Genomic DNA, 24,430 nt, shown 5'->3' on the forward strand with positions numbered 1-24,430 from the left:
TTTTTGTCAGAAATAAACCTAGTGCAAATCAAAGAAACACAGTGATAAAATATTTTTAATAAGAAATTTAACAGGAGATTGCACCTATTCATTCCACACTGGAGAGAAACATTGGTTAAAAATTGTGGAAAACACAGTAATCCTAAAGATCAGACTGCTGAAGTAGTTGCTCTATTGAAATGTGCAAAATTGTAGCTTTTAGCACAATGCCACTTACTGGACTGAATGTGGGTCTTAATTTAAAATGTTTTCATCCAAAAGAAAGTCTTTATGACACTGACAAGTGGACACTTGAGCAATGTTTATACTAAAATTATCACAATGACCTCAAAGTTAAAAAGGGTCTTCTGAGTGTGTCCTGTGTCTATTGCTCTATGGTAATTCCTTGATATAAATAACCTACATATGTTTGATCATGGTTGGATGAATGCCATTAGGGGGAAATGTAGACTTTTTCTTGTGACTCTTTCATAAGCTTGTATAAGTGGGATTTTTCTGAATTTTGTAGATGTATCACCTATCTGTTAAACTTAACATTGAGCTGTACGCTAATGCTTGAAAAGTTTAGATCTTGATATTGATTCTCTAGGTTGGGGCTTGAAAAAAGCTAAACAGAAACTAAAATTATAAACTTGACAAAAATTATGTAGAAATTCAATATAGTGCAAAAAGAAATATATTCACCTTTAGAAATTCCAAGAATGCCGGTTTGGACATGCATGCCTTTTTAATGAGAGCCATTGCATTGGTGAAGTTGTTCACATAATCACTGTACACATCCAGCACCATGGACTTAGAAAACTGTAAAAGAAAAGAGAATATGATTAATAAAAAATATATATATAGTAAATATCTTACAGCACCAGAATCATTGTTTAGATTTGCAACATGTATAGTTTTCTAATAACATGCAGAGTCATATAATTTCCTCTGACTTATATATGCTTGGCAAAAAGAGGCCATAAGATGAAAATAAATCATTTGTTTTTCATCCTAGTTGTTGAAACGGTAAACAAATATCCCTCCCGATCCATTTAGGATGGTGCACAAAGAAGAATGAGGTGGGAGACTGTGTGGGAGTGCAGCTGCGTGTGACTGTTCTGTGGTAAATATCTATTCTCCTTCCACAATTACACCTACGCCAGGCGGCTGATAGCGACAATATGAGGAGTAATGGGAAATTGGCAAATCAGATGAAGGAATTAACCCTCTTTTCTCTAAGTTTCCCTTAGGACCCTGCTGGCTCAGATATTACTGCAGACTCTGCAGGTAGAAGTAAAAACAGGAGCAGCCCAAGCTGGGCTGTATACTGTCCTAGCACTTCTACTGTCAACTGGGCTTCATTAGATAAACAGTAGGTCTTAGAATATAAATGGAACAGCACAATAACACCCAGCAAAAAATAATAATAAAACAACTCCTTCTAATAGGCAAATAACGAGCAAACCATATGGATGAACACGCACTGCAGAAGCTTGAGCACTGCTAAAAATTGTGACAGCATATATCCCTGAGACCATTTGATGCAGTGGAGATATTTATCATGCTTGTAATTGATTTTGTTTGGGGTAAACTATGTCTGTTTGCTCATCATTACTGAGCTAACAGAGACGTAGCAATGAGACCCAATAGGATACAGTAGGGAAAATATGACCGACTCTCCCCAGAATAAAGACTGATGTAATTTACAGCCAAATATCCAAAGGTCTTTATCGACATTTACAGCTGTTATTTTTTCCCCCTCAGTGTCTTGCAATAAATTAGGCTAAATTAATCCTGTGTTTGGTCACTTAGCATAACCAAAGTTATTTCACTTTGCTATAAACCAGAATGATGAGCAATATATGGTTTTAGGTATTTTTCCACAATTTTTATTGTTTTTAACAATTTTCTTACAATAGTTAAGCTGCTATTTTGGCCCAATCCTTGTGACACAGTAGGGGTTGAACCAATTAGTTGACTAGTCGACTAGTCGACTCTAGGACGTCTCGCGAGTTTTTACATTTCATGTCGACTAGTCGCAGTCATGTGATTGCCGGTGGTGACAGCCTGTGCTGATCTGACAGCACAGTATACGTCACAAGACAGAAGAAAAATAAGTTAATACATTAGTTTAAATGATATGTAGATGGATGCATATTTGTGGTTTTACAGTGTTTTTAAAAGGAGATGGAGTTGCAGCTGCAGTCCACTACAAAACACAAGCCGTCTAAAACTCGCCCCCTTCCCGCTAAGGATGTCACTTAGCCGGCTCGCGAGTGTCTTTGTCACGACGATCTAACTAATACATTATGATGTTATGTTGCTGATTAAATAAAGATCTGTGGTAATGATAGCTGCTGATTAAATAAAAGCCTGTAGTTGGTAATGACAGTGTATACTTGTCTGACATATATATAGCCGTGAGTTCGGGCTAAGAATGACACTTCGTGCTTAGAAGTGTCATCAGATCAGCTGTCAGAAGTGTATGACACTCTGACAGCTGATCTGACAGAACACTGGCTACAAAATGGCGTCTTCAAAACAGATCGAGGACAAAACCCGCATCTTGTCAAACAGGTAGAAATTACTGGGTCCTTGTATGACAATGTGCTCTTAGCGAACTCTTAGCGAAGAGAATATTGACAGCGAGTGAACTTTATTTACCCCCCGGCCCCCGTGCCACCTCTTTTTATTGTTTTTACATGCCATCTAAAAGATGTGCGTTTCCTTTTGAATGTTGGTTTCCCAGCAACTTATTATTTATCATAAACTATCCCGATGTTTTGTTGTTTCACTTGTTGCTGTTCTGTATAAATGCCGTATTTTTCCGTGAAAACGGGTAATAAAGCCTGTACGTTACTCCAAAGCTTTGCGTCTTGCGTTGCTATGACGTCACAACGACTAGTCAACTTGACATCGACTCGACTTTTATCATGTTGACGTTGACTAGAAAATATCTTAAATTGTTCAATCTGCTGAGTCAGCAGAGCTTCCTGCCGCGCATCGGGCGGAGGAGAAGCAGGTGGTTTCGTTGAATTCAGCTGTAACCAAACGGGATCCGTTCATAACAAGTTTGGCTTGTGATGTTCCAAAAGCTCCATGTAGTCAGTGTGATCATTTGACTCCTATAGTAACTATCCAGAGATCATCAGCATCAGCCAGTGTTTAGAAAAAAAAAGTCAGACCCGACTTTGTGCAACACACTTTTCCCCGCTGCTCACGAAGAATCTCCATAATAGACTTAGTAAAAGCAGGAGAAGGGGAGAGAGTGTGTGTGTGTGTGTGGGGGGGTGTCAATATTTGCCGTGAAAATAGCTAATAAAGCCTCCAAGTAGTTGTGAAGGGTTTTTGCGCTTACGTCACTATGACGTCACCGCGACTAGTCGACATCGACTCGACTATTATCATGATGTAGTCGACCTTAAAAAATATGTAGTCGTTCAACCCCTATGACACAGCTCTCTTAAATGACTCCGTTTTCTAGGTCACCTTCCTTCCACACACCTTTTCAGCTCTGCAAGCAAATTTCCTTTGATACCACCTACAAAGCAATGACTTTGTTGTTCTTGAGCCACCTTGTAACTAATCTGATTTGATACCAAGGTTCACAGTTCACTTAAAAGACCCTTTTATGATCAAGCTTTAACTTTCTGACAGATGTCTTGAGATGTTTCTTCAGTATTTACACATATTATTCTTTCATCCTAAGGCCATCATGATGCATCAGTCCAAACTGCAGCAAAGCTCCCTCATAACATGTTATCAACCCCATACTTTTCAGCTGATGTGGTGTTTGAAGGCTTAAAATTGTAATATATTTTCTATCAGATGTAACGATGGTCATTATAACCAAATACTTCTTATTTTATCAAACCACAGGAAGTGTTTCTAAAAAATAAGGTTTTTTCTTCTTGGACATCTACAAACTTCAATATTGCTTTTTATGGGTCTTTTGGAGAAATGGCTTTTTCCTTGCTGGGTGTCCTTTCAGCCCTTCTCTACTTTGATGTCAGATTGTGAAAGAAAAAATTTTGTGTCTTTTTTTAGTACAGTATATGTACATATCTGGCATCATCTGTACCAACACATCGGTCAAGATGTGAACGAACAGTGTAGTTTCTGTAATGTATACTGACCGAGGCAACAAACAAGTCCCCGATTTTCTCACTGCTGTCCCACTCTGCCACACGGGAAGCCAACGCAATCTGGAACATGGAGTGACACTGTGTGATCTCTCTGATTCGGTGGAAAATGGGCCGGATCTTCCTTGGACTCAGTATGCGAGGCTCTGTCTCCATCAATGGTCTATGGTACTCCTGGTGATAATGAGGAAGAAAATTGTAATCATAGATTGATGGGCATAAGCATTTTTGGCCAATCACTTCTTCAAAATTTAGAGTCAGAATAGCAATGGAAGCAAAAACATCAGTTGATGGTTTTTCACAGAAGGGAAAAGTGTTGATCTCCTCATGAATTTTCTCTAATCCACCACTGTAATTTACAAGCAGACACAAGGAACATCAGAAAGCAGCACCAGAAACCATTCAGCTATATTGTGGTGTTATACATTATTGAACATTTCCAATTGTTCAGGATCTCTTTTGTATCCAAATCATGTCATGTGTCTGGAAACAGTGCATTTTCGTTACTACTTGGCTGTTCTATTTGAATCACAAAAAAAAAAGTTTTAAAAGCAATGAACTTCACAAAAAACCTGAACATTAATGCCAATCCCTAACAAAGGCAGGACATTCTATCTTGACAATGAAAAGTTCTATTGCACACAAAGCAACCATTGATTGTAGTTAATTCTATTTCACTGGGCATTTTTTTTATTTTTCAGTGATGATGAGATAAGAGGTCTCCTTTTCCTTTTTATCAAGGGAGATTAAAGAGGAGCGACTGCACCCCCATTGTGCAAGCCTGACAGCCTCTCTTTCTCTGCATCAGCATGAAGCCCCCTCCAAAAAAGCATAGGTATTTTATCAAGATTATTTATGCACAGACACCTTCATAATTTGATGAATATCTCTGCTTCTCTTTTCAGTGTAATTCACAGTGGCTAAACTGTGAAGATATTGCATGTGGCAGGAGAGGACAGGAGGACTAAACAGCTCACCTGCAAGATCCTCCTGAGAGATTCCAGGTAGCTCCGCTCGCTCTGAATGATGGAGCCAAGGATATGGCGCCTGACAACCTGCGTGGACAACAGATCAGTCAGGAGCTCAGGCTCTAACAGGACATGATTGGGCTGCGGTGTGTGGCATGCTTTCAGTTAAGCACGGCACCGGTTGATGGATTACACCATAATCATGCGTTAGTCACAGGAGAAAAAGACTCGGAGGAGTCGGTCTGTTTGAACGAGCTGAATCACTGGAGGTGCTGTGACATGAAAGCAGCTGTTCTAGCTGTGTTAAAACACACTGCTTTTACAAACAAGATCAGGAGTTTAAAGCAAACAGATATTAAAAATATTGAATAACAAATTACTTCTTTAACAGCCTGAAGCATAATCCTAAGGCTACTGAGTACTGAATTGGTTATAGGCATGCATACACCATTGAAAGCTATTGTCAGAGAGCACATTTTGATGAGTCTCTCACTTGTGCTTGTGTGTTACAGGCTCCCAGGTGAATGGTGTTGATTAGGACTAGAGGTAGCTGGACAGTGTGGGTAGAAAAAACTATGTCATATTAACCTCTACCTAGGAGTCCCACTTTTCATCTGGGTTTTTTTGTGCTTTAATTGTACAGAATGTTCCTTATGGTGTTTTTTAAGCAAACATATAATAACTAGTCGCCTCCAATGCTATATACAAGGTACAGAGTTTGTGTAGTTTATGGGTGGAGACTCAATTTTTGGATGAGTATGAGAGATAGAAAGTCCTGATCAAGACTCTATGATTCATTTTAACTTTGGAAGAACAATAATGTGTATCAAATACAGTAAATATGTAGACTATACAACAAGACATTGTTAACAAGACAATGTTAAGAAAAATAGACAGGACGCTTCATGTACGTAGCATCAGAACAATAAATAGATTTTCTTCATCCTTTTTTTTCTTTTGAACAAGCAATCATGTGAGCAGGTTATATACTCTTTCTGGAAACCGATTAAGCTGAACACAATAAACAGAGGTTTGACTCTAGTTTGTTTTTAGACTTGGCTTTGTACCAACACTACTTGTGTTTGGGTGCAAATAGACCCTTTCACTACTTTCACCACATGTTGGAAAGCCCCACTTTCAATTTACCAAAGTGACAAGCCTCCCCCGAACAATATACTCTACGAAACATTGCACGTTTTACTGTTCTTTAGCTTTTCTAGTCAAACTACTAGCTTCTAAGCTGTTAACAAGTGTAGCTGTTATAGATTTTTATGGATGATGGGGTTGCTGTCAGCTGCACCTGGTGGTTGGTCAACCCTTCTGGCATGGGGCTCAGTTGCGGGGGAGGATGCTTCACTTCTGACACAGCCACATCCAGGTATCCAGCATCATCCTCCTCCTCTGCAGATTTCAGAAATGAAAAAAAGGAGAGCAGTTTCAGATTGTTGCTGTGTCTGAGTAATGTGTGCGTGTGCGTGTGTGTGTAACAGAGAATGTGACAAGGACAGAGAATAACAGAAAGGCAGCCTTCAGATCTCAGAGCAGCTGGAGACACAGTGACACGCTAAGTTTATTACCTCTAAAATATGAAGAAACTTCTGAACTCTCTGAAGAATAAAAAAGGGAGAGAGCAGAGGAAATGTGAGATAGAGAGAGAAAGAGAGAAGTAAAGAACATGCAAAGGAAGAAAATTCAGGGCAATACTGTATGTAGGAGTAAATCAGGCACAAAAGCAATCCAACACATTCTTATCTCTGCATTGGCACAACGGCATATAACTGTGAAAATCCCCAATTCACCCATAGCCATTAAGACACAGCAGAAGGTTTCATTAGTCCAATTAAAGCCTTTAAAATTATAACAGAGGATTTTTGGATGAAACATACAAAGCAATGAAGATTTCAGGCGATCAATACCTAAAAATAGCAGCACTGTCCTTCCTATCCTTTGTGTGATGACTTAAAGATGTGTTCCAGGCATGAGTCTGCCATCTATCTTAATGATGCTGCTATCTATTCATTGATGCGGATCTGTCTATACTGTAAGGTTCCTGAAACACAAGCTCCATGATACCACATGGGATGTTTTCTCTCTTGCACACCAGAAACTTTTCTCACCCACACTCCCACCCCATCTTACTTGAAATTGCAAAAGCTTGTCTTTTTCATTTATTTTAAATATAATCAGTAAGATCTCTTCTTCCACGGTACTTTCATGTTTGCCTCAAGGGATTTCTGAAAAGAAAAAAAACAGACTTTCTACCCCAACCATCTTAGATACTCCTATTCGGCTTGGCGAAGCTGGATTTTTACCCAAGTAAACTGTCTTTTATGTTATAAAAGCGCCAATGAATTTTAAAGCATCTACAGATTCCTTTAGAAATTACACAACGTTCTATAGTCATAACTCAAGAGCAGCAAAGTTTTAAAAATTTCCTCAATTACCCATTTGATCTTTTCTCTGCAGGAATGACACTTTTCTCATGACGGCTATTTTGGTCCTCTCGAGTCCATCCTTCGTTCCAGTTCTTGCCGCCCTCATGAGCTGCTGAACCTGGTTGCGTGGAGCACACAAAGACAACAAAGGAGCATCAGAGCTGGAGGGAAGTGCCATGTTGCGGTGGCTTGATAACCTACGGTGCTCCTCCGGAGAGAGACAGAGTGAAGTGGCGCTCAGCAGGCTCATCATGAGCCTCACCATCTGCGACTCCCCTGTGGGTCGCTGTACGGCTTTCTAATCAGAGAGCCTGTGAGCATATCATGGAAAGATTATGGTAAGAGAGGGAGATCCACATCAGCTGCCTTGCGTGGGAAAAATTCAGCTGACCACAAACTCCACCCTGAGCATCGCAGAGGCCATGCAACCAGACTCCACAGACCAAGAATACACTCAGGGGAGTAGTATTTTTAAATGATGCTACTCCGAGAAAGTAGGTCAAAAAGTGGTAGCAAGTTGCACTGATGTTTATGGAGGCAAACACGCAGACTATTATTAAATAATTAATGAGTTTCATGAATTTGTCTTGATATTAAACAAGGCAGGGAAACATAAAACGGGAGCCTAACAGGCCGATCAATAGTCTCAAAGCAAAGCCACAGAGCAGAGGAAGAGCTAAGAAGGATGGCACAGCGAGCCAATTAAGCCATTGTGTCAGCTGAGCATAACAGATTGCATTTATCAGCTCTGGGTGATCATCAATCCTGTAGTTAAACACATAGCAGAGGGAGTTGAGTTCCGCTATGAAATTATGTGACACAAAGTGGGCTTCGAAAGTGTACACACCCCAATTAAAATTACAGCCTTTTGAGACTTAAAAAAAGGAAATGTAATCCACCTTTGGTGTGACATATGTTGTGTATAATTAAAACAAGAAAATCTAATAAATGGGTTATTTGAGAAACTATATGAATAGAAGAGCTGCAACAACCTGCTTTCATAAATGTTTACACCTTAAAACTAACAACCTTGGAAAATTCTCCATAACTACCAGACTGAAACATGTCTTCTTCCAAGTCTTCATCCAAAAAATTTCAGTCCAATCCTGTTCTGTTCTCAGCAATTGGAAAGCTTTACATTTTCTCTCATGAAGTTATTCTTTTACTGACTTGGATATATGTCTGGACTCTAATAGATACCTGAAGGTCTTAAGTAAAAGAAACACAGAAATTTTTCACTATTCAGAATTTTATGCAATTTAACAAATAACAAATTTTCACTCCTAAGAATAATAATGCTACCACCACTACACACAATGTTCCATTTGTAATGAGCAGTATTGTTTCCGTGCCAAATATACCAAAACTTTGTTTCTTTCAGACAAACTGTCCTGTGGAGATTTTAGCCAGATCAAGAGGTCCCCTTTGATATATAAGCATTCTGTTTTAATAAAGCCCTTCTTCTTTGTTCAGATATATGAAGAACACATGAGATTCTTGTCACTTGCAGAACAGTGTGAATATCTGCTGTTTTTTCACTGTTGCCATCTCTTCACTGAAACTGATGAAAGGTTTTTTCACAGAAAGAAAAAAAGAATGCTGAACTGAGTTTCAGTGCATTTGCAATTATGCAGTCAGATTATTTAACCTAGTTTAATTCTTACTGTACAGTATATTTTTCCCTTATAGATTTACTTGTTTTTCATTTGCATTGTATAGAATATATATCACACTGAAGGTAGAAAATCTTGGAAATTGTTCAGGGCAACTGTAACTATGTTCCGTTGCTGCTTGGGGTTATACCTTGATGTCATAGTTGTGCTTTCCAGACAGCCTCATAGCCAGTTCACGTTTGGTCCTGGCACACCGCTCCCTCAGCCGATCCACTTCAGGTGAGAGCTACAGGGGGATCGGATGGGGACGGGTGGGCACAGGTGCATGGAGTGTTAAGCCACAAAAGCCAAAGGGAAGAGGAAAGCAAGAAAAAGAAACCAGAAGAGGAAAGGTATGCAAAGTCATCAAGGGGAATGAAAAGCCGAGAAACACTGGGAATTAATCACAAGCGCAGAGAGTGAAAGCTCGGAGCACTGCTGTGGTCAAAGGCGTCGTGTCTAATGGTCGCTGATTTATGTAGGGTTCAGAGTGGCTGCAAGCAGTTTGGAGCAAATATTAACTAAACAAACTTTACTGCAGCTCTCCCAGGTTTCTTAAACAAGAACTTCGGCTTCACCGGGTGAAAAATTAATTGGGCGAAACTAATTAAAAACAATGTGTTTCTGATGAAGGGTGCTGGACTCTAATAGTTGAGCTTTTTTTTCATTAATTGTAAAATCCAGCACACCTGAATTCTTCCTTTTGTTCAGCGGTCTGAGACAAACCTGCCAACAGAACGGTGGGGGCATTTTTCACACCGCACCTCAGTGTAATTACCAAGCAACTCATTTTCCCTGTCCCACATCAAGAAGAATTTTTGTTACCTCTGGCCTCATTTGTTTTTCACATTATTAGTTCAACTCTGTATCCTCTTAGATTACAGTAGAGTATTAACCATGCAGAAACACCTTCAATGTTCAGGTTTGAATGAAAGCAGGTATAAATCTATACATTAGTAATGACTCAACTACAGATTTCCCATATGTCTGCAGTGATGAAGCCACATTTAAAGCTTCTGGAGCGTAAAGAAAATGCAGCACAATGTCAATGTGCACACAGTGCCATCATGTGGAAGCGGCACACTGTGGAGCATCACAGTGATTACCAGCAGTCTTGGCAGAAAAGAGGCAAGGGAATCTGTGGCTTTTCAAACAGAAATGTCTCATGTTTACTTTCATCTCACAATGCTCGCATAAAACTTGACAGCCTTTTATGCATTTTTCATGTCCTTTACCACTTCCTTCCACTTCTATACATTAATAAAGAGTACTGCAAAAGAGATGCAGCGAATGAAATATTCTCCTTGATATTGTTTTAAGTGTTGAAAAACCGACCCAAACAACCTGGCCTGTCTGTGAGCCATATACACAGATATCAGGAATGATTTGACATGGGGTCTACCTTGCTCCTTGCCGGCAGCTTGGCGTCGTTATCAGATTGCTCATCATAGCTCTCAAACTCACTGGAGCTCCACCCGTTGTTTGCCTCCAAAGGACCACTCTCTCTTTGGACATCTTCATAGATCATGTCTGCTGAACACACAAACACACAGCAGGTCAGGGGCTGCAGGTTGGAGGTCATGAGAGAGCAAACATTTGAGGCAAACACAATTCTGCAGCCGCCGACCTTCATCAGGGGAGAGAGGTTCCTCGCTGGGAACGTCATCATAGATCACCTCTAACGAAGCCTCTGGTGCTCCTGCTTCTGTGTCAACCGCACAGATAGACAAAAAACAGAAGAAAAAAAAAGTTTCATCAAGTTGCACAAACACATGAGTTTTGCTTTTTAGCTTCAATCGTTTTTGCAGTGGCATTCTAGGACTTTCTGTTGATAGATCAAAATGTTATTGCTCTCAAGAGGAAAAACACAAAGACATTCACATGCAGTTTTTCTCTTGTCTGAATATTTTGAGGCAGAACAAAATATATTTGCTTTTGCTAGAAAATAACCTAGACCTATGAATACACTCACTGGCCACTTTATTAGACACACCTTGCTAGTACCTGCTTTCATTTTTAGTGGTAAAGATTTAATAAGCTGTCAGAAATATTCCTCAGAGATCATTTATGCAGTTGCTGCAGATTTGTCAGGTCAGCTACACATCCATGATTCAAATCTCCCATTCCACCACATTCCAAAAGTGCTTTATTTAACTGACAGCTGGTGATTGTGGAGCCCACTGGAGTACAGTGTGGAACATATTTTATTGTTTTGTTCAAGTTCAAGATCTTATGAGCTTCAGAAAATGTGTACACCATGGTCATAAAGAAACGGACATCCACAGGTAGGCTGCAGTGTTTAAGCAATGCAGCCTAAGGCTACGGAGCCTATAGTGTCCCAGGAAGCTATTACCAACAGCATTATTGCAACAACAGCAGCTTGAGTCACTGATTCAATGCAGGGTGGATTCATTCTTTCATGTTGTTTACATCCAATTCTGAGCTTTCCAAACTGAATGTTCCAGCTGAGACTCATCTGACCAGACAGTTTTTTCCAGTCTGTTTTGCCCAATTTTGGTGAATCTATTCAAACTGTAGCTTCAGTTTCCTGCTTTCAAATTAAAGGAGTGGCAGCTACTATGATGTTTTGCTGCTTTCTGCGCCTAGGTTTAAACTGAATGAGGTTCAACTCAGTTTAAATTTAAATGTATGAATTTAAATGCATTCTGTTGTGACCCTAGTTATAATACAATACAGTCAGCTTCAGTTTATAATATAACTCATTAAAATATTTATAAGGACGTCCAACTGATTGCATTGAGTCATTGACGTTGCTCTAAGATCCACTATAGAGTAGGGATGTGGAAAACATAGAAACAGCAACGTCTGGTTTCAGGTACTGAAGGAAGTTAGCTATATTTTGTTCAAGCTACTGCCGCCTTATTATCATCTCAAAGCGGTCTGCACATTCTGCTCTGAAAATTTACACGAACAAAGCATTTTTCATCTGTATAATGGCCACACAATGGATATTTCATCTTTCCTGGACCATTTTCTGTAAGCCAAAGAGATAGTTATGCCTGGAATTCCCACTAGATCAGATGTTTAAGAAAAATATGGTTAAAATCTGTCAAGTCCCAACAACCACACATCATTCAAAGTCACTTAAATCACTTTTCTTCCCCATTCTGATTCTGTGTACTTCAACTCGTCTTCCCCACGTCCAGAAGCCTAAATGTGTTGAGTTGTTGCAACATGATTGGCTGATTTGCTATCTGTTTTAACAAGCATTTGAATAGATGTACCTAATTAAGTGGCCAGTCGCTTTATTTAAAGGTCCTTGTCCTTAGGGAGATCAAGCACATCTCTTGTGGATGTTGCTCTAACGGCTTTGTCCACGTGACTTAACACGATTGTATCCAGCTTGTTTGAGCTATTGACCCATTCCATCTCCATGCCTGGCAGGATTTGTCATTAACTGCTTTGAGAGTGTTTCAGCCTAATTTACCTCAGTGAGCTTTATTGATTTGGTTTTAAACCCTGATTTGTCTACACACTCTTCTAAGCTCTGAACAGCAACAATCACCGTTTTTAATTAATCTTACTGGAGACGTGCTTTCCTGTTGTGGATTATTCAGACTAAAATTCTAAAGGACCTTGAAGAAACCCTTGGGGAAGAAAAATGTATGTTAAAATATTGTTGTTGTTTTTCATAATTGAAAAAAAAAACACATTTCTTTTCATATATTTCCACCTAGTTGTGCAGTCAGAAAGGTGTCAGCAGAAAGAGGAAAGCAACTGAATTTAGGAGGCCCAGAAATTCTACTGGTCCCCTGAGGAACATCGCTTGTTCCTTCAAGTTTTGTGAGGAGAAAGTTCTTTGCTGTCCTTGCATAGTTTATTCAGCTTTATATGGCAGCACAATAACACTAGGCTGACATACTCCATCATAATAAATATAACTAATTGTTATAAATAGAAAAGAGAGAAGCATTTACAAATCAATGTCAGAACATCACAATCTCATGTGTCATGACCACATTCAAGGACTGAAGGCAAATGATTGCTTCTTCAAACAGGAATCACTTCATTATTCATAATGAACCATCTAAAGTATATTTGATCAATGTGAAAAACTCTGACAGCATGTAGAACCAATTTGCACAAGCTGGCAAGTTATTATTATGCAAAATACATTCTGGACTCTGATGTTTAAAGACTAAAATTACAAAGCAGAAAGTAAAAAAACATTAATACAAGAGAAAGATTTCTCATTAGATTTTACCATGTGATAAGTTAGTTTGCTTTTCCCTTTTTTTGCTTCATAAATATAGATGGCAGAAAGAAAAGTTTTATATAATTTTGAATTTTCAACTATTTTGTATGAGGAATTCTGTGTATGAAAATCAACAGAAGAGGAAGACATTAAAAAAATGTTGTGCAGTATTGCTCCTTTGCATCTCTCATTTCTAAGCCGCTTTCAAATAACGGCAGCCCTGCTGACTGAGTCAAAATCCAAAAGCAATTTTCCCCATGGAAATGGATCTCTATTGATCCTCATCCTGAATTAATTGTATTCATGTCATGTCTGCACAGAAATCAAATCCCAACAGAACACAGGTGTGTTTGAGTCATTGTTTGCTGTGTTGATGTGTATTCCTATATATGTGTGTATATGATATTCATGTTTTTTCATTGCAGTAATCAACTGCAGTTACACACTGACCCCGGATGTATAATGTGGTGTTGTTGCCAGCTTTGATCAAAGTTGGACCATGCAATGTGTATTGCCAACTGGTGCACAATTTTCACTGCCAGTTTCTATATGGTGTGGCCACAGTATTGTTTTCGTATCTCTGGAGGTCCAATTGGTTTTCCATCAGATCTGTCCACAGTGCGAACACTATAATACATGAGTGGAATGAGCCTGAATCCCAGGGCAAGCTTACAGTAGGCTTAATCTTTCTGGCCTGATATTAAACCCTTTAACTGCAATATAAGGTACATCAGTTCAGTGCCAGTATAATTTTGTTTGGTACCTTCAGAGATGTCCCTCGAGTCAGAGCTTTGCTGAACGGTTTCTTTGCTGCGATCTCCTGAATCAGACAGCGGCACCACAGGAAGCTCCTCTCCCAAACGACGATCTGATGCACTGGGCTCGGCTGCTGCTGGTGCTGCTGAGACCCTGGAAGGTACCCAAACATTAGCACAGTTAAACCAACACTGAGTGCTGCGTGCCTCATTACAAGTTAATTTCACAGAGAGGAAGGGGAGGCTAAGTGCTTGTTGATGGGGGTCGAATAGTTGTTTGCAATCCAAGCATGTAAAAGCATACTCCCTAAAGTCTTACGGAACACGTATTGCTACTTGCAAATGATAAAGATGTCTTTAAGAGGATCTATTTTTGTTCAGTGGAAATAGGACCATATTTCTAACCCTTTGTTGGAAACTGTCCATTTTTTCCTCCACAGCAGCCTTTCTGCTTTGTTCCTTTTATCTTTTAGCATTGTAGAAGGAAATAAAACATGGCATCTGGCAAAAAATACAAACATGGCCACTGCAGCTTTTGGCACCAGTTCATGGTGTGCAGTTTTAAAAATTAAAGTATACAATTTATCTACTATATATAAAACTGAATGTTTCTGGACTACACAATCCCATAAATATTGAGGTGTTTATTTTAACACAGCAAAAACAAAATCAGATCAAGAGTTAAAATGTTTCTTTTTTTTCCCTATTTTTCTCTCACATTTATCATGGAATTTCATTTGAAGGTAGTAGTTTCCATTTGGGAGTTTTGGAAACACTGCTTGGGAAAATACCATTCTATGTGTCAAACTCTGTTATCTTTTGTGTTTTTCATAGATTTGATCAGAAAAGTTGAAATAAACTGTAGTTTAGCAACACTGCCAGTAAAAATGTTCTGAAACAAAAAAAATAAGCTCTTTGCAAACTTTTAAAATAACTGAACAATATACACCAGTAAACTAGGTTAAAAATTAAAAAGAAGAAAGAGAAAATCCTTGAAAACGACCAGATACTGTATTACATACGACAATGACCAGAAAACTATTAAAATACTAGTACTAAGAATAGCCCAAGAGACAGTGTGTAAATAGTCTCATGGAAAGGTTACACTTAAATTAACTTGTTCCGGTGTGCTGTCAAATCATTATGTCATGGCAGCAGTTTGCTTTTTCACTGCTGTTATTTTGAATGAAGCAGACTGCATAACATCACAGGGGAAAATCTTGTTGACACAGCAATCACTGTGACTGTGTTTGCGTTGCCAGTGAGTTTTCATCCTCCCCCACATGACTGATAATATGACAACATCCTGCATATAGGAGAGACCCATCTAAACTAATTAAATCTGCCCCTCTTTGCAACATCAGAACAACACTTGCTAAGCCTGCAGCAGCAGAATTGGAAAACAAAGATAAAGACTTATGAGGTAAACATCTACTTAGAAGTGCCATAATTTGGAACACAGCAAAAAACTTTGCATACTTTTCATTTTGGGATCAGAACAAAAAGCACACCTCACACTGATAGAAAAAAACTGTGCACAAGAATTAATTATAAAATATGTTTTGTTTTTCTCTTTGTTTTTTGGCCAAACTCTGGTCATTTTAAAAATAAGCTTCAATTTCATAGATATATATTATAATGTACATTAGAGCTCTGGAAGAACACAAAATCTGTAGTTTTCCTGATTTCACATTTAGCATCTGTTTCTGAGTACAACACAAACAAAAATTTTGCAATTATCCAAGAAAAGAAAAATCATATAATGTTATGCTCATCTTGGTTTAAACTGTGTATTCTATATTGTCACATGTGTGGGAAAGTGATGATGCCATTGGCATAAAAATAAGATGCATTTTCATTCACTGCTTTCATGTATCCAGCATGCTCTCCACCAGTGTCAGAGTTCAAAAGATCACCTAATCAGTACCTCATTAAACAGACTGATGTGTGCTTATGTTTGGATTCAACAAGTGCTGTCAAATGGAACAGCAATCATGCATGCAGGCACTGATTAACAAAAATTTTTCAATGTTTTCAGAAGTACAACATTGATATCTTTGTACATTAAAGCAATTCTCACTGTGTTTACCTTCTCCTCATACCTAAATGTAGATGTAATGCTCTGCCAGCAAATCACATGAGAGGCAGTGATAGTAGTCATTTAGTGTTGCAGTGGTGTCAAGCTTCCATAGAGAGCTCAGTATTACCCTGGAGCAGGAAAATTCATCTCCATCTAAATGATAAGACTCATCTCCGCCATTGCAAAAAACAAAAAAGAACCATTTGCCAGCACAAGTCTTGCGATAAACTGATCTCCTGTCATTAAAATTGCCTGTGTGAAAAAAGAGAACAATGCTGATACACAAATCCTCTGGCTGACTGCACACATTCACATCAGGTTTGAGTGATTTTAGCAGCTTCGCCATTGATCCGGGTGTATATTTGCGCACGCCTTCACAACTTATCTGAGCCTACAACTTGTAGTGAGTCATGTAGCTCAAGGAGAGTGGGGAGGGGAAATCATTTTTTAATGCAAATGACACAGCCCAGGGAAGAGCACAGCCTTAAGTGGGAGCTGTTTGAATGCAAATCTCACACTTCCATCTGTTTCCATTCCCTTCAGGAAGAACACGGGGGCTTTACCTGTTTTAGCGCCCCCTCCTGGGAACAGCTGTTTCTGTAAACCTGAACAAGCAATGTGCTGACCGTATTAGAGCTCTGTTTGTTCTCAGGTCATAAATCTGCTCCATAAACATCTGCCGCCCCTTCTTATTGAACCGTTTCCACAATGCACACAGCTCCACTGCTAAACATCGTCAAGACATGACAAATTCCATTTATTTAGCACCCGGGATATTTATTTTGCTGCACCTTATTATACTTCTAAAGCATCTGCAGTTTCGCTTATTTATTTTAGCTTTAAAAGTTCTGCTAACTAAGGCAGCAAGGTTATATGTTAAATAAAGGAGCTGTGAAAAAAAGGTTTCTGTGAAGCACTAAAGATGAGTTTCCTTACAAAAAGAAATAATTTTTGTGAAAAAATAAAGCTTGAACAAAAACATACAACTTCTGCTCTCCAAGGTCAAACAAGTGAAAGAGAGATGCCATATTTTCATGGTTTATTTAGTCTTCATCTTGTCGGTGCACTCGGCTGAGTTCAGTGTGTTTATTGAAAATGAAATTAAAACGATATAAAAAGTGAAGCTGAAGGAATCGGACATCGGCACATATACAAATCTCACAGTTGGATAAAGCTTCCTTGAGCCAATAAGTAACTAAGCTGCTACCTTTGCAAATTCAAAAGAAAATCCCATATTTCTGTAATGGGAAAAATATATCCCAAAAGAAATTTTGGTAGTATTGTTCTAAAACTGCTGACAGATCTTGGGAGTGTGCTGACAGACTTAACCCCTAGATTGTGGAAAGTGCTATTGGTAGCTCTCCTTTAAAAGGCCACTCTATTGAAAACCCAAAGTGGAAATGTGCACTCAGCAGAAATCTCCCTGTGTGAGGAATTACCAAGACCTCATGGTGGCTTTATTACATGCACAAACACACGCACACACATACTTGAGTACACACGTATCCAGCCATTCAGAGATTTGAATATACACTCAGCAGAAATATTCACACACAACGACAGGTTAACACCTGCGTATAAATTCGGCTCAGTCCTTTCAGCACAGGAAAGGCCAGAAACACAAACCCTGAAGTCAGCTATGAGTAGAGGTTTCTGAGCACACTTCCTCTGAGCATAGGCGGGGAGTGGGGTGGGGGAGGCATAATCAAAATAATGTAATTTAGGGCCCCTGCATGTTTTCATCAAATTGGCCCCAAAAACTGCAGAGCAATAAATTTAATAAGATTTATGCCATGGTTTTTTTTTCTTGATCCTGCATTCTCTTAGCTTGATCAAAATAAGTAAACATACATAGCATACAAAGCACAGTCTAAAAAGAGAGTCTTCATGGCTAGAATTCTTTTTTTTTTTAAGTTTGTTTAATATTGCTTTACGTGGGCTGATATGATTCAGTTTGCTTGGGGCAATCAAATATAAAAGCTCCTTAAGTTCAAGATAAAATATTCTTTAGAAAGAGAACATCAGTCAGTCAGCTCCCGGGCTGCTGTTCTTTAGGTGACTTTGACTGCTGACCCCTTTCACTCCTCCCCCCACAGAGCCAGGAAGGTAAGAAGCCTGTTCCCTTTTAAGAATCAATAAACTATCACATGATCATTTACTGTGTCTCTAGGGCTGGAAGCTAACAACCTTTTATAAGTGTATTTTTTTTTCACAACAAGGTGATATGAAGTAATGTTATATGTGAGGTCATTTTAGATCAGTTATACATCTTTTTAGCCAGTAGACAGACAGATTGCATTCTTTGGAGAAAATCTATTTCTAATTGGGAGAAAAGTTCAAACGGTCTTTTTTCTTTTTAAATAAAAAAAAGTATTTGGATAGGGAATGACAAAGATAGCACTTTGTTCAAGACCCCACTGAGACTTACAAAATAATGTGTTATAAAGGTAATGCTGTGTATATATTACTAAAGTTTAATATTTCAACAGTGTATTTCAAAATTATTCAGACCACTCTGAACTATTTCTCACATCTTCTCCTTAAAACCATTAATGGTCCTGTTTTTGACAGACCAGAAAAATAAGTGTTTATACTTCCTTACTTCCTTTAATACTTTCTTTAACTTGTTTTCATTTGGAGCTACATCACTCCAGTTAGTATAACTGAAGTACTATTTTGGGAAGGACTTAAATTTAATGCACATCCAGTCTAATTTTTAACTATTTTCCAAACAGCAATGGGTAAAAATATCAATCTATCGATGTCAAATCAGATCAGAAAACATTTAACTATTAATTTTTTAAAAAGTCACTTGCTTACATCCACCCAGTCCATGTACAGTCTAGGAAGGGACAGACAAGCAAAAACATTATATATACAATAACTATAAATGGGAATAAAGCATAAGGTGCCAGCAACAGTTAAAACTAAGCCTGAGCATTGTGGTGTATGAGGCATACATTTACAACAAAGAAATATAAATTAAGGAAATACATCAAACAGCAGCTCAGAGTTGGTTACTACTAGCTTTCAAAAGTTCATCCACAGATGTGAAAATCCAAAACACCTGAGGCTGCTTTTGCTGCAATAGCTGGTAATGAGTAGTATCGGCTCAATGAGGCTTAACATGTGTGCAGACTTCCCTACCCAGATTTATGTGTAAAAATTTTTGAAAAACAAGTATTGCTTTCCTTTCCACTTCACAATTGTGCTCTGCTACACAGCATAAAATCCTAATCAATTGTCTTGGCATTTTGGTTATAGCATGACAAAATTTAAATAAGTCTAAAAAATAAGTAAAAGTATGTGTGAATGAATCTGCATGTGGGATATGGATAAGCAAAAACAAGACAGATGCTGAATATGGGCACAAGAGTAAGGTGATACTCCCACAAATGTTTAGATACAAAAACAGTGAGTAAGAGTTGAAATAATAAAATATTTTAGATGTTTATAAGACTGACAGACTGTTTGCTGCTATTATTGCACCTTTCTGAGTATCTTGGCAAGATTGGATTTTACATCACAAATAAATGCTTAACTTATCAGTATTGTATGCATCATACCTAAATTATCAGAAAATCTGGTCTCAGAGCTACAGATTACTGCAGTTACTTTATGTTTTATGACACTACATTTTGACACATCTGCTTCTTAATGGTACTGCAGGTGTTTTCAGCTTAAAGGGCTGATTAGCCCTTCCCTCAGTTTGCAGGCAGCCTGAAATAAGCTTTGAATTACACAACAAAACACACCTTGAAGCGGTGCTCATAGGAAGCTGATGGAGCTGTCACTCATACTGTCAAAAAGGCAGCCATGAAAGGATTTCTAATCAGCCAAAGACCGTGTTTTGAACCTGTGAGGTTTGCACTTTGTGTGGGCTTTTAAGCGATCTTTAACGACCTAAATATGATAAAGACTGATGGAATTTTATTCATACAGCTCAAAGCACTGACGAGTAGAACTCTAAAAAGAAATCTGTTCCTTCTAGACAGAATGTCCCAGTTTATAACCTGCTTGCACATCACTGTCAAGATTTCAGTATGCAGCGGTATAAAAATGTACCCACTGCACAGAATGACATGCACAAATGGATGTATTAACATAAATGTCCAAATGCATTTAATTTAGTTTTCAACTGAGTGTGTACTGTCGTACTTTGGGGGGGAAAACTGTCTGGACATTTTTAAAGGACCAAATAAGTCTAGAGATGCAACAAGAAGGGTTTTCTTGATCCATGACAATTTTCAGTTTCCTTTGAGGTGTGACCTGCTACTTCAGATTTTGACCCTTTTATTTCTATTTCAATAACTAAAGCACATACGAGAGAAAACTGTGTTGCAGGTTATAGTAGTTAACAAAGTGTAATAAAATTACACATAAAAACATTTGTCCAAATCATGCAATGTTTGTTTTTCTTTTATTGCTTTTCTAGTCATATTTAAATGTTTCAGATCAAACAGAGTTCAATTTCAGTCGAAGACAGCTTGCATAAAAGCTAATATTTGGAAGTTATGTTTGCTATTGAGGAGAAATAGCTATTTAAACCAACTTACCTGTGTGGAAATATAAAGCTTGTATTGCTAAATTATGGATTTACTTAGATTAACTAAATGTCTTGGCTCAGTTTCACCAGCAACACCCAGAACCTGTCTGACAACATCGAGGTTAAAACAAATTATCCTCCAAACAATAGAAATTAATATGACAGCTCAGAAATTAAGTCATTAACAATAATCAGTCTAGAAAAAAGGTTGTAGAACTATTTATAAAAACATTTTAAACAGAAGGGAACTACCAAAGAGGATTATGTAGAAATGATAGTAACATGGAACAGCAGTGAACCTTCCCAGCCTACAAAAATGACTTCAAGAAGGAATCAACAACACACTTATAAATTCTGCTGTCAACCAGAGCAAGGAGAATGTACAACCATCAGTTTGTGACTTCATCCTCAAGGACACTTGGGTTACGTAGATGGATACTGATCTAAAGAAAAGCAAATCTACCAATGGCTTAAAAGCAGTAATAAAAAAGAAGGTTTTAGAGTGACCTTGTCATAGTCTGACTTAAGTCCAACTGACTCTTACAACAGATCTAATATGCATTATGACTAAACTCATAGTTACATCTGAAGTAAGATAAGTTTTTTTAAAACCCGTCTTACACAATTGAACTGACTTTCATGTACGGGCACTGTATGCAGGGCCGGATTTAGGAGGGTGTGGGCCCCTGGGCTTGAGCCATAGTGCGGGCCCTACTTAATCATGGTTATACAGTTGCACATTAACATGCACACACTATATATAATAAATAAATAAATATTATATATATATATATATTAAGTCATTAACATATATATATATATATATAGTACAGACCAAAAGTTTGGACACACCTTTCTAATTCAATGGGTTTTCTTTATTTTCATGACTATTTATAAGGCAAGAAATCCCACTTATTAACCTGAGAGGGCACACCTATGAAGTGAAAACCATTTCAGGTGACGACCTCTTGAAGCTCATCAAGAAAATGCAGTGTGTGCAAAGCAGTAATCACAGCAAAAGGTTGCTACTTTGAAGAAACTAGAATATAAGGGGTATTTTCAGTTGTTTTACACTTTTTTGTTTAGTGCATATTTCCACATGTCTTATTCATAGTTTTGATGCCTGCAGTGTGAATCTACAAAGTCAATAGTCATGAAAATAAAGGAAACTCATTGAATTAAAAGGTGTGTCCAAACTTTTGGTCTGTACTGTATATATATGTATATGGTGGGGTTTCAACAATGTCACCAAAATCCTCTTCGCCAGTGATAAAATTAAGGTATTCTGACCTTATTCATTCACAAAAATTGAGGGCCCTGAAAAAATCTTTCAGGGACCTCAAAATGCAGGGGCCCTGGGCCCGGTAAGCCCATGCTAAAATCTGGGTTTGACTGTATGTTTGTTTAAATGCACTTTGAAGTCAGTGCTTTCCTTTGCACATTAATATTGTGCATTAGTGTGTTTTAAATTTGATTGACTGCAGTCTTGTCCTCTTTTCTAAGACAGATTTATTCCATGGGGGACAAATCAATTATCTCATCTTATCTTACCATAATCAATAAAGGCCTCTTTCCCAAGCAGTTTAACATTACTGCTTACAACTTTCCTTAAACTTTTTTAAAAACAAGAAAATGTAGAAAATGACAAATTTGACTGCCAGTCTCCCTGTATAGTTTTGATGATGCAGTGTGTACAGCCTCCAACTAAATTCATTCAGTAGGAAGTGGACTACTTAATCTTACTGCTGCTGCCTCATTATCAGCCAACACTGGCTACTCTGTGCACTGTGGTTTTCTGTGCTTTTCAGAAGGGCTTTGACCTTAATAGTTTATATGGACAGCTGTTTATGTTTGCAAGATGCAACTCAGACTGTTGTGGTTACAGGGTCATCAGCACTATCACCAATAAATGGAACACTTGCAAAAAAAAATAAGGCTACATCCAGACATGCACTGAATGTTAAACGTGTTTGTTACTGAGTCAAAAAGTGTTTCTGCTTGGCTTGTCTTCTAGAAAAAACTAAAACGAGATCTTAGAGTGACACTAGATGTTTTTGTTATTCATTTGATAATAATGAGGAGCAGTGGTGTATGGTTTCTGAACTCCTAACTCTAATCTTAATGTTTTAATTATGTGTGATCTGTTGTATTGCATCTTTGTCAGAATGTGTCTGCAGTTGAAGAGCTCGACCAACTAATTTTATTTTCTGTGGCCAATGAATTAAAACACAGTTGAACTGATTAACCTTCATGCTTTGTAAACATAAATAAAGCTGATCTTTAATACTGCATGCAATATCACACAATCTTGTGATTTCCCCCAAAAATTCCATTACATCATCACTTTGTACATGACAAAGTGATGTACAAACTGTAGCATACAGTTAAATACAGTATTTAACTGTTATGCTACAGTTAAATACTGTAGCATAACATCATACTGTCTCCCACCCACTGTGGGATGTTTAGAAAGAGGGGGAGCATGACATTATCTCTGGAATACTGACATAAGAGTGTTGTGCTGCCGTATCAAGTTACGTTTATGCACCACCCTTTAGTTGTTTTCTCCATGATGCAATAAAAGTCAAATGCAACTTACTCGTTTGGTGACTCAGCGGCTGGAACATCTACAAAAAAAAAAAAGAAAAATCAGTGACCATGAGACAAACTATAACCAATAAATGAAACCTAGGGCAAGCTTTTTTTATTGTAAATACATATATTTTTAATATCAAAACATTGTAGGTCCAAATATGTGATGGATCTTGAACTAATATTGTGATAAGAGAAAAAAAAATCTGTTTTGGGAGTTATCCAAGTATGAAGTTGATTTACAGCTTTTGCATTAGAGCCTCCACTTTGTCTGGTTGTTGAGCACTCCCACTGCAAATGTTGAACAAAACAGGTTTTGTTCAACAAATGCTCTCATCGATTTCTGTTGGATCCAATCAAGTAAACTCATGTCATCTGATGAGGTGGTGATCGGAATTCCAGCCACTCTCACTCCTAGGTTGTATAACAGGCCTCTGAAACACATTATTATCATCGCCCAGAACTCCCCCGTGCATCTCAGCAGCCCACTTAACGGATTACCACACATAGATGTGGTAGAAAAGCATTTTAATTAAGCCCTAATCGCTTCACTTTGTCCAACAGAACCTCTTCAAGACCTAAATCCCCTGCTTTATCTGGCCGTGTAATTAGCAGCACCTGTTTGGCACCATTCTCCATGTGGTAAATATATCATACTTATACATAACTTCATCCAATTAAGGGGAAAGTTAGCTCTTCTCTCTAATGCTGACTGCCTCAGGCAACAATCAAATCCAATTAAGTGGAGCTTAAAACCACATAAAATACATTCATTACTACACAAAATCGATCATATTACATAAAAATTATTAGTTCTACATTTCTAAGCAAATTTATCCAACAGGAGCTACAGCACTGATGCAATGTATGTGCTTATTTATCCTGTTCATAAACAGCTAGATGACACTGTAGAAGTTAAAGGGATGGACTTGTGGGTTTTGGCTAATTACAGCAACTATAACTGCCTTGTCTCAAAATGATTTACACTTCTGAAGACTAGACAGTGTTTAATTAACTGTGGAACTCCTTCTCAAGTGGAGGGAAATTATATAGTGGATTTTT

General features: G+C 38.1%; 1 protein-coding gene across 5 annotated transcripts in view; it reads right to left on the minus strand.

Annotated features, from left to right (window-relative positions):
- Nucleotides 1-24,430, minus strand: part of arhgef10l (Rho guanine nucleotide exchange factor 10 like) — a 127,281-nt gene that overhangs the window by 91,349 nt on the left and 11,502 nt on the right. For 2 of the 5 annotated variants that reach the window (XM_023325040.1, XM_023325042.1), the window contains 11 exons: nucleotides 23,376-23,403; nucleotides 14,159-14,304; nucleotides 10,807-10,884; nucleotides 10,582-10,712; nucleotides 9,331-9,426; nucleotides 7,537-7,645; nucleotides 6,670-6,699; nucleotides 6,393-6,493; nucleotides 5,102-5,179; nucleotides 4,119-4,298; nucleotides 685-801 (listed from right to left, as the gene is read on the minus strand). In XM_023325040.1, the coding sequence (XP_023180808.1) occupies nucleotides 685-801; nucleotides 4,119-4,298; nucleotides 5,102-5,179; nucleotides 6,393-6,493; nucleotides 6,670-6,699; nucleotides 7,537-7,645; nucleotides 9,331-9,426; nucleotides 10,582-10,712; nucleotides 10,807-10,884; nucleotides 14,159-14,304; nucleotides 23,376-23,403 (1,094 nt within the window). The remainder of the gene's footprint in view (nucleotides 1-684; nucleotides 802-4,118; nucleotides 4,299-5,101; nucleotides 5,180-6,392; nucleotides 6,494-6,669; nucleotides 6,700-7,536; nucleotides 7,646-9,330; nucleotides 9,427-10,581; nucleotides 10,713-10,806; nucleotides 10,885-14,158; nucleotides 14,305-23,375; nucleotides 23,404-24,430) is intronic. The other 3 variants (XM_023325041.1, XM_023325044.1, XM_023325043.1) reach the window with 3 other exon arrangements.

The sequence above is a fragment of the Xiphophorus maculatus genome, chromosome 20, assembly GCF_002775205.1.
Source record: "Xiphophorus maculatus strain JP 163 A chromosome 20, X_maculatus-5.0-male, whole genome shotgun sequence".
In the NCBI taxonomy this organism is placed as follows: Eukaryota; Metazoa; Chordata; class Actinopteri; order Cyprinodontiformes; family Poeciliidae; genus Xiphophorus; species Xiphophorus maculatus.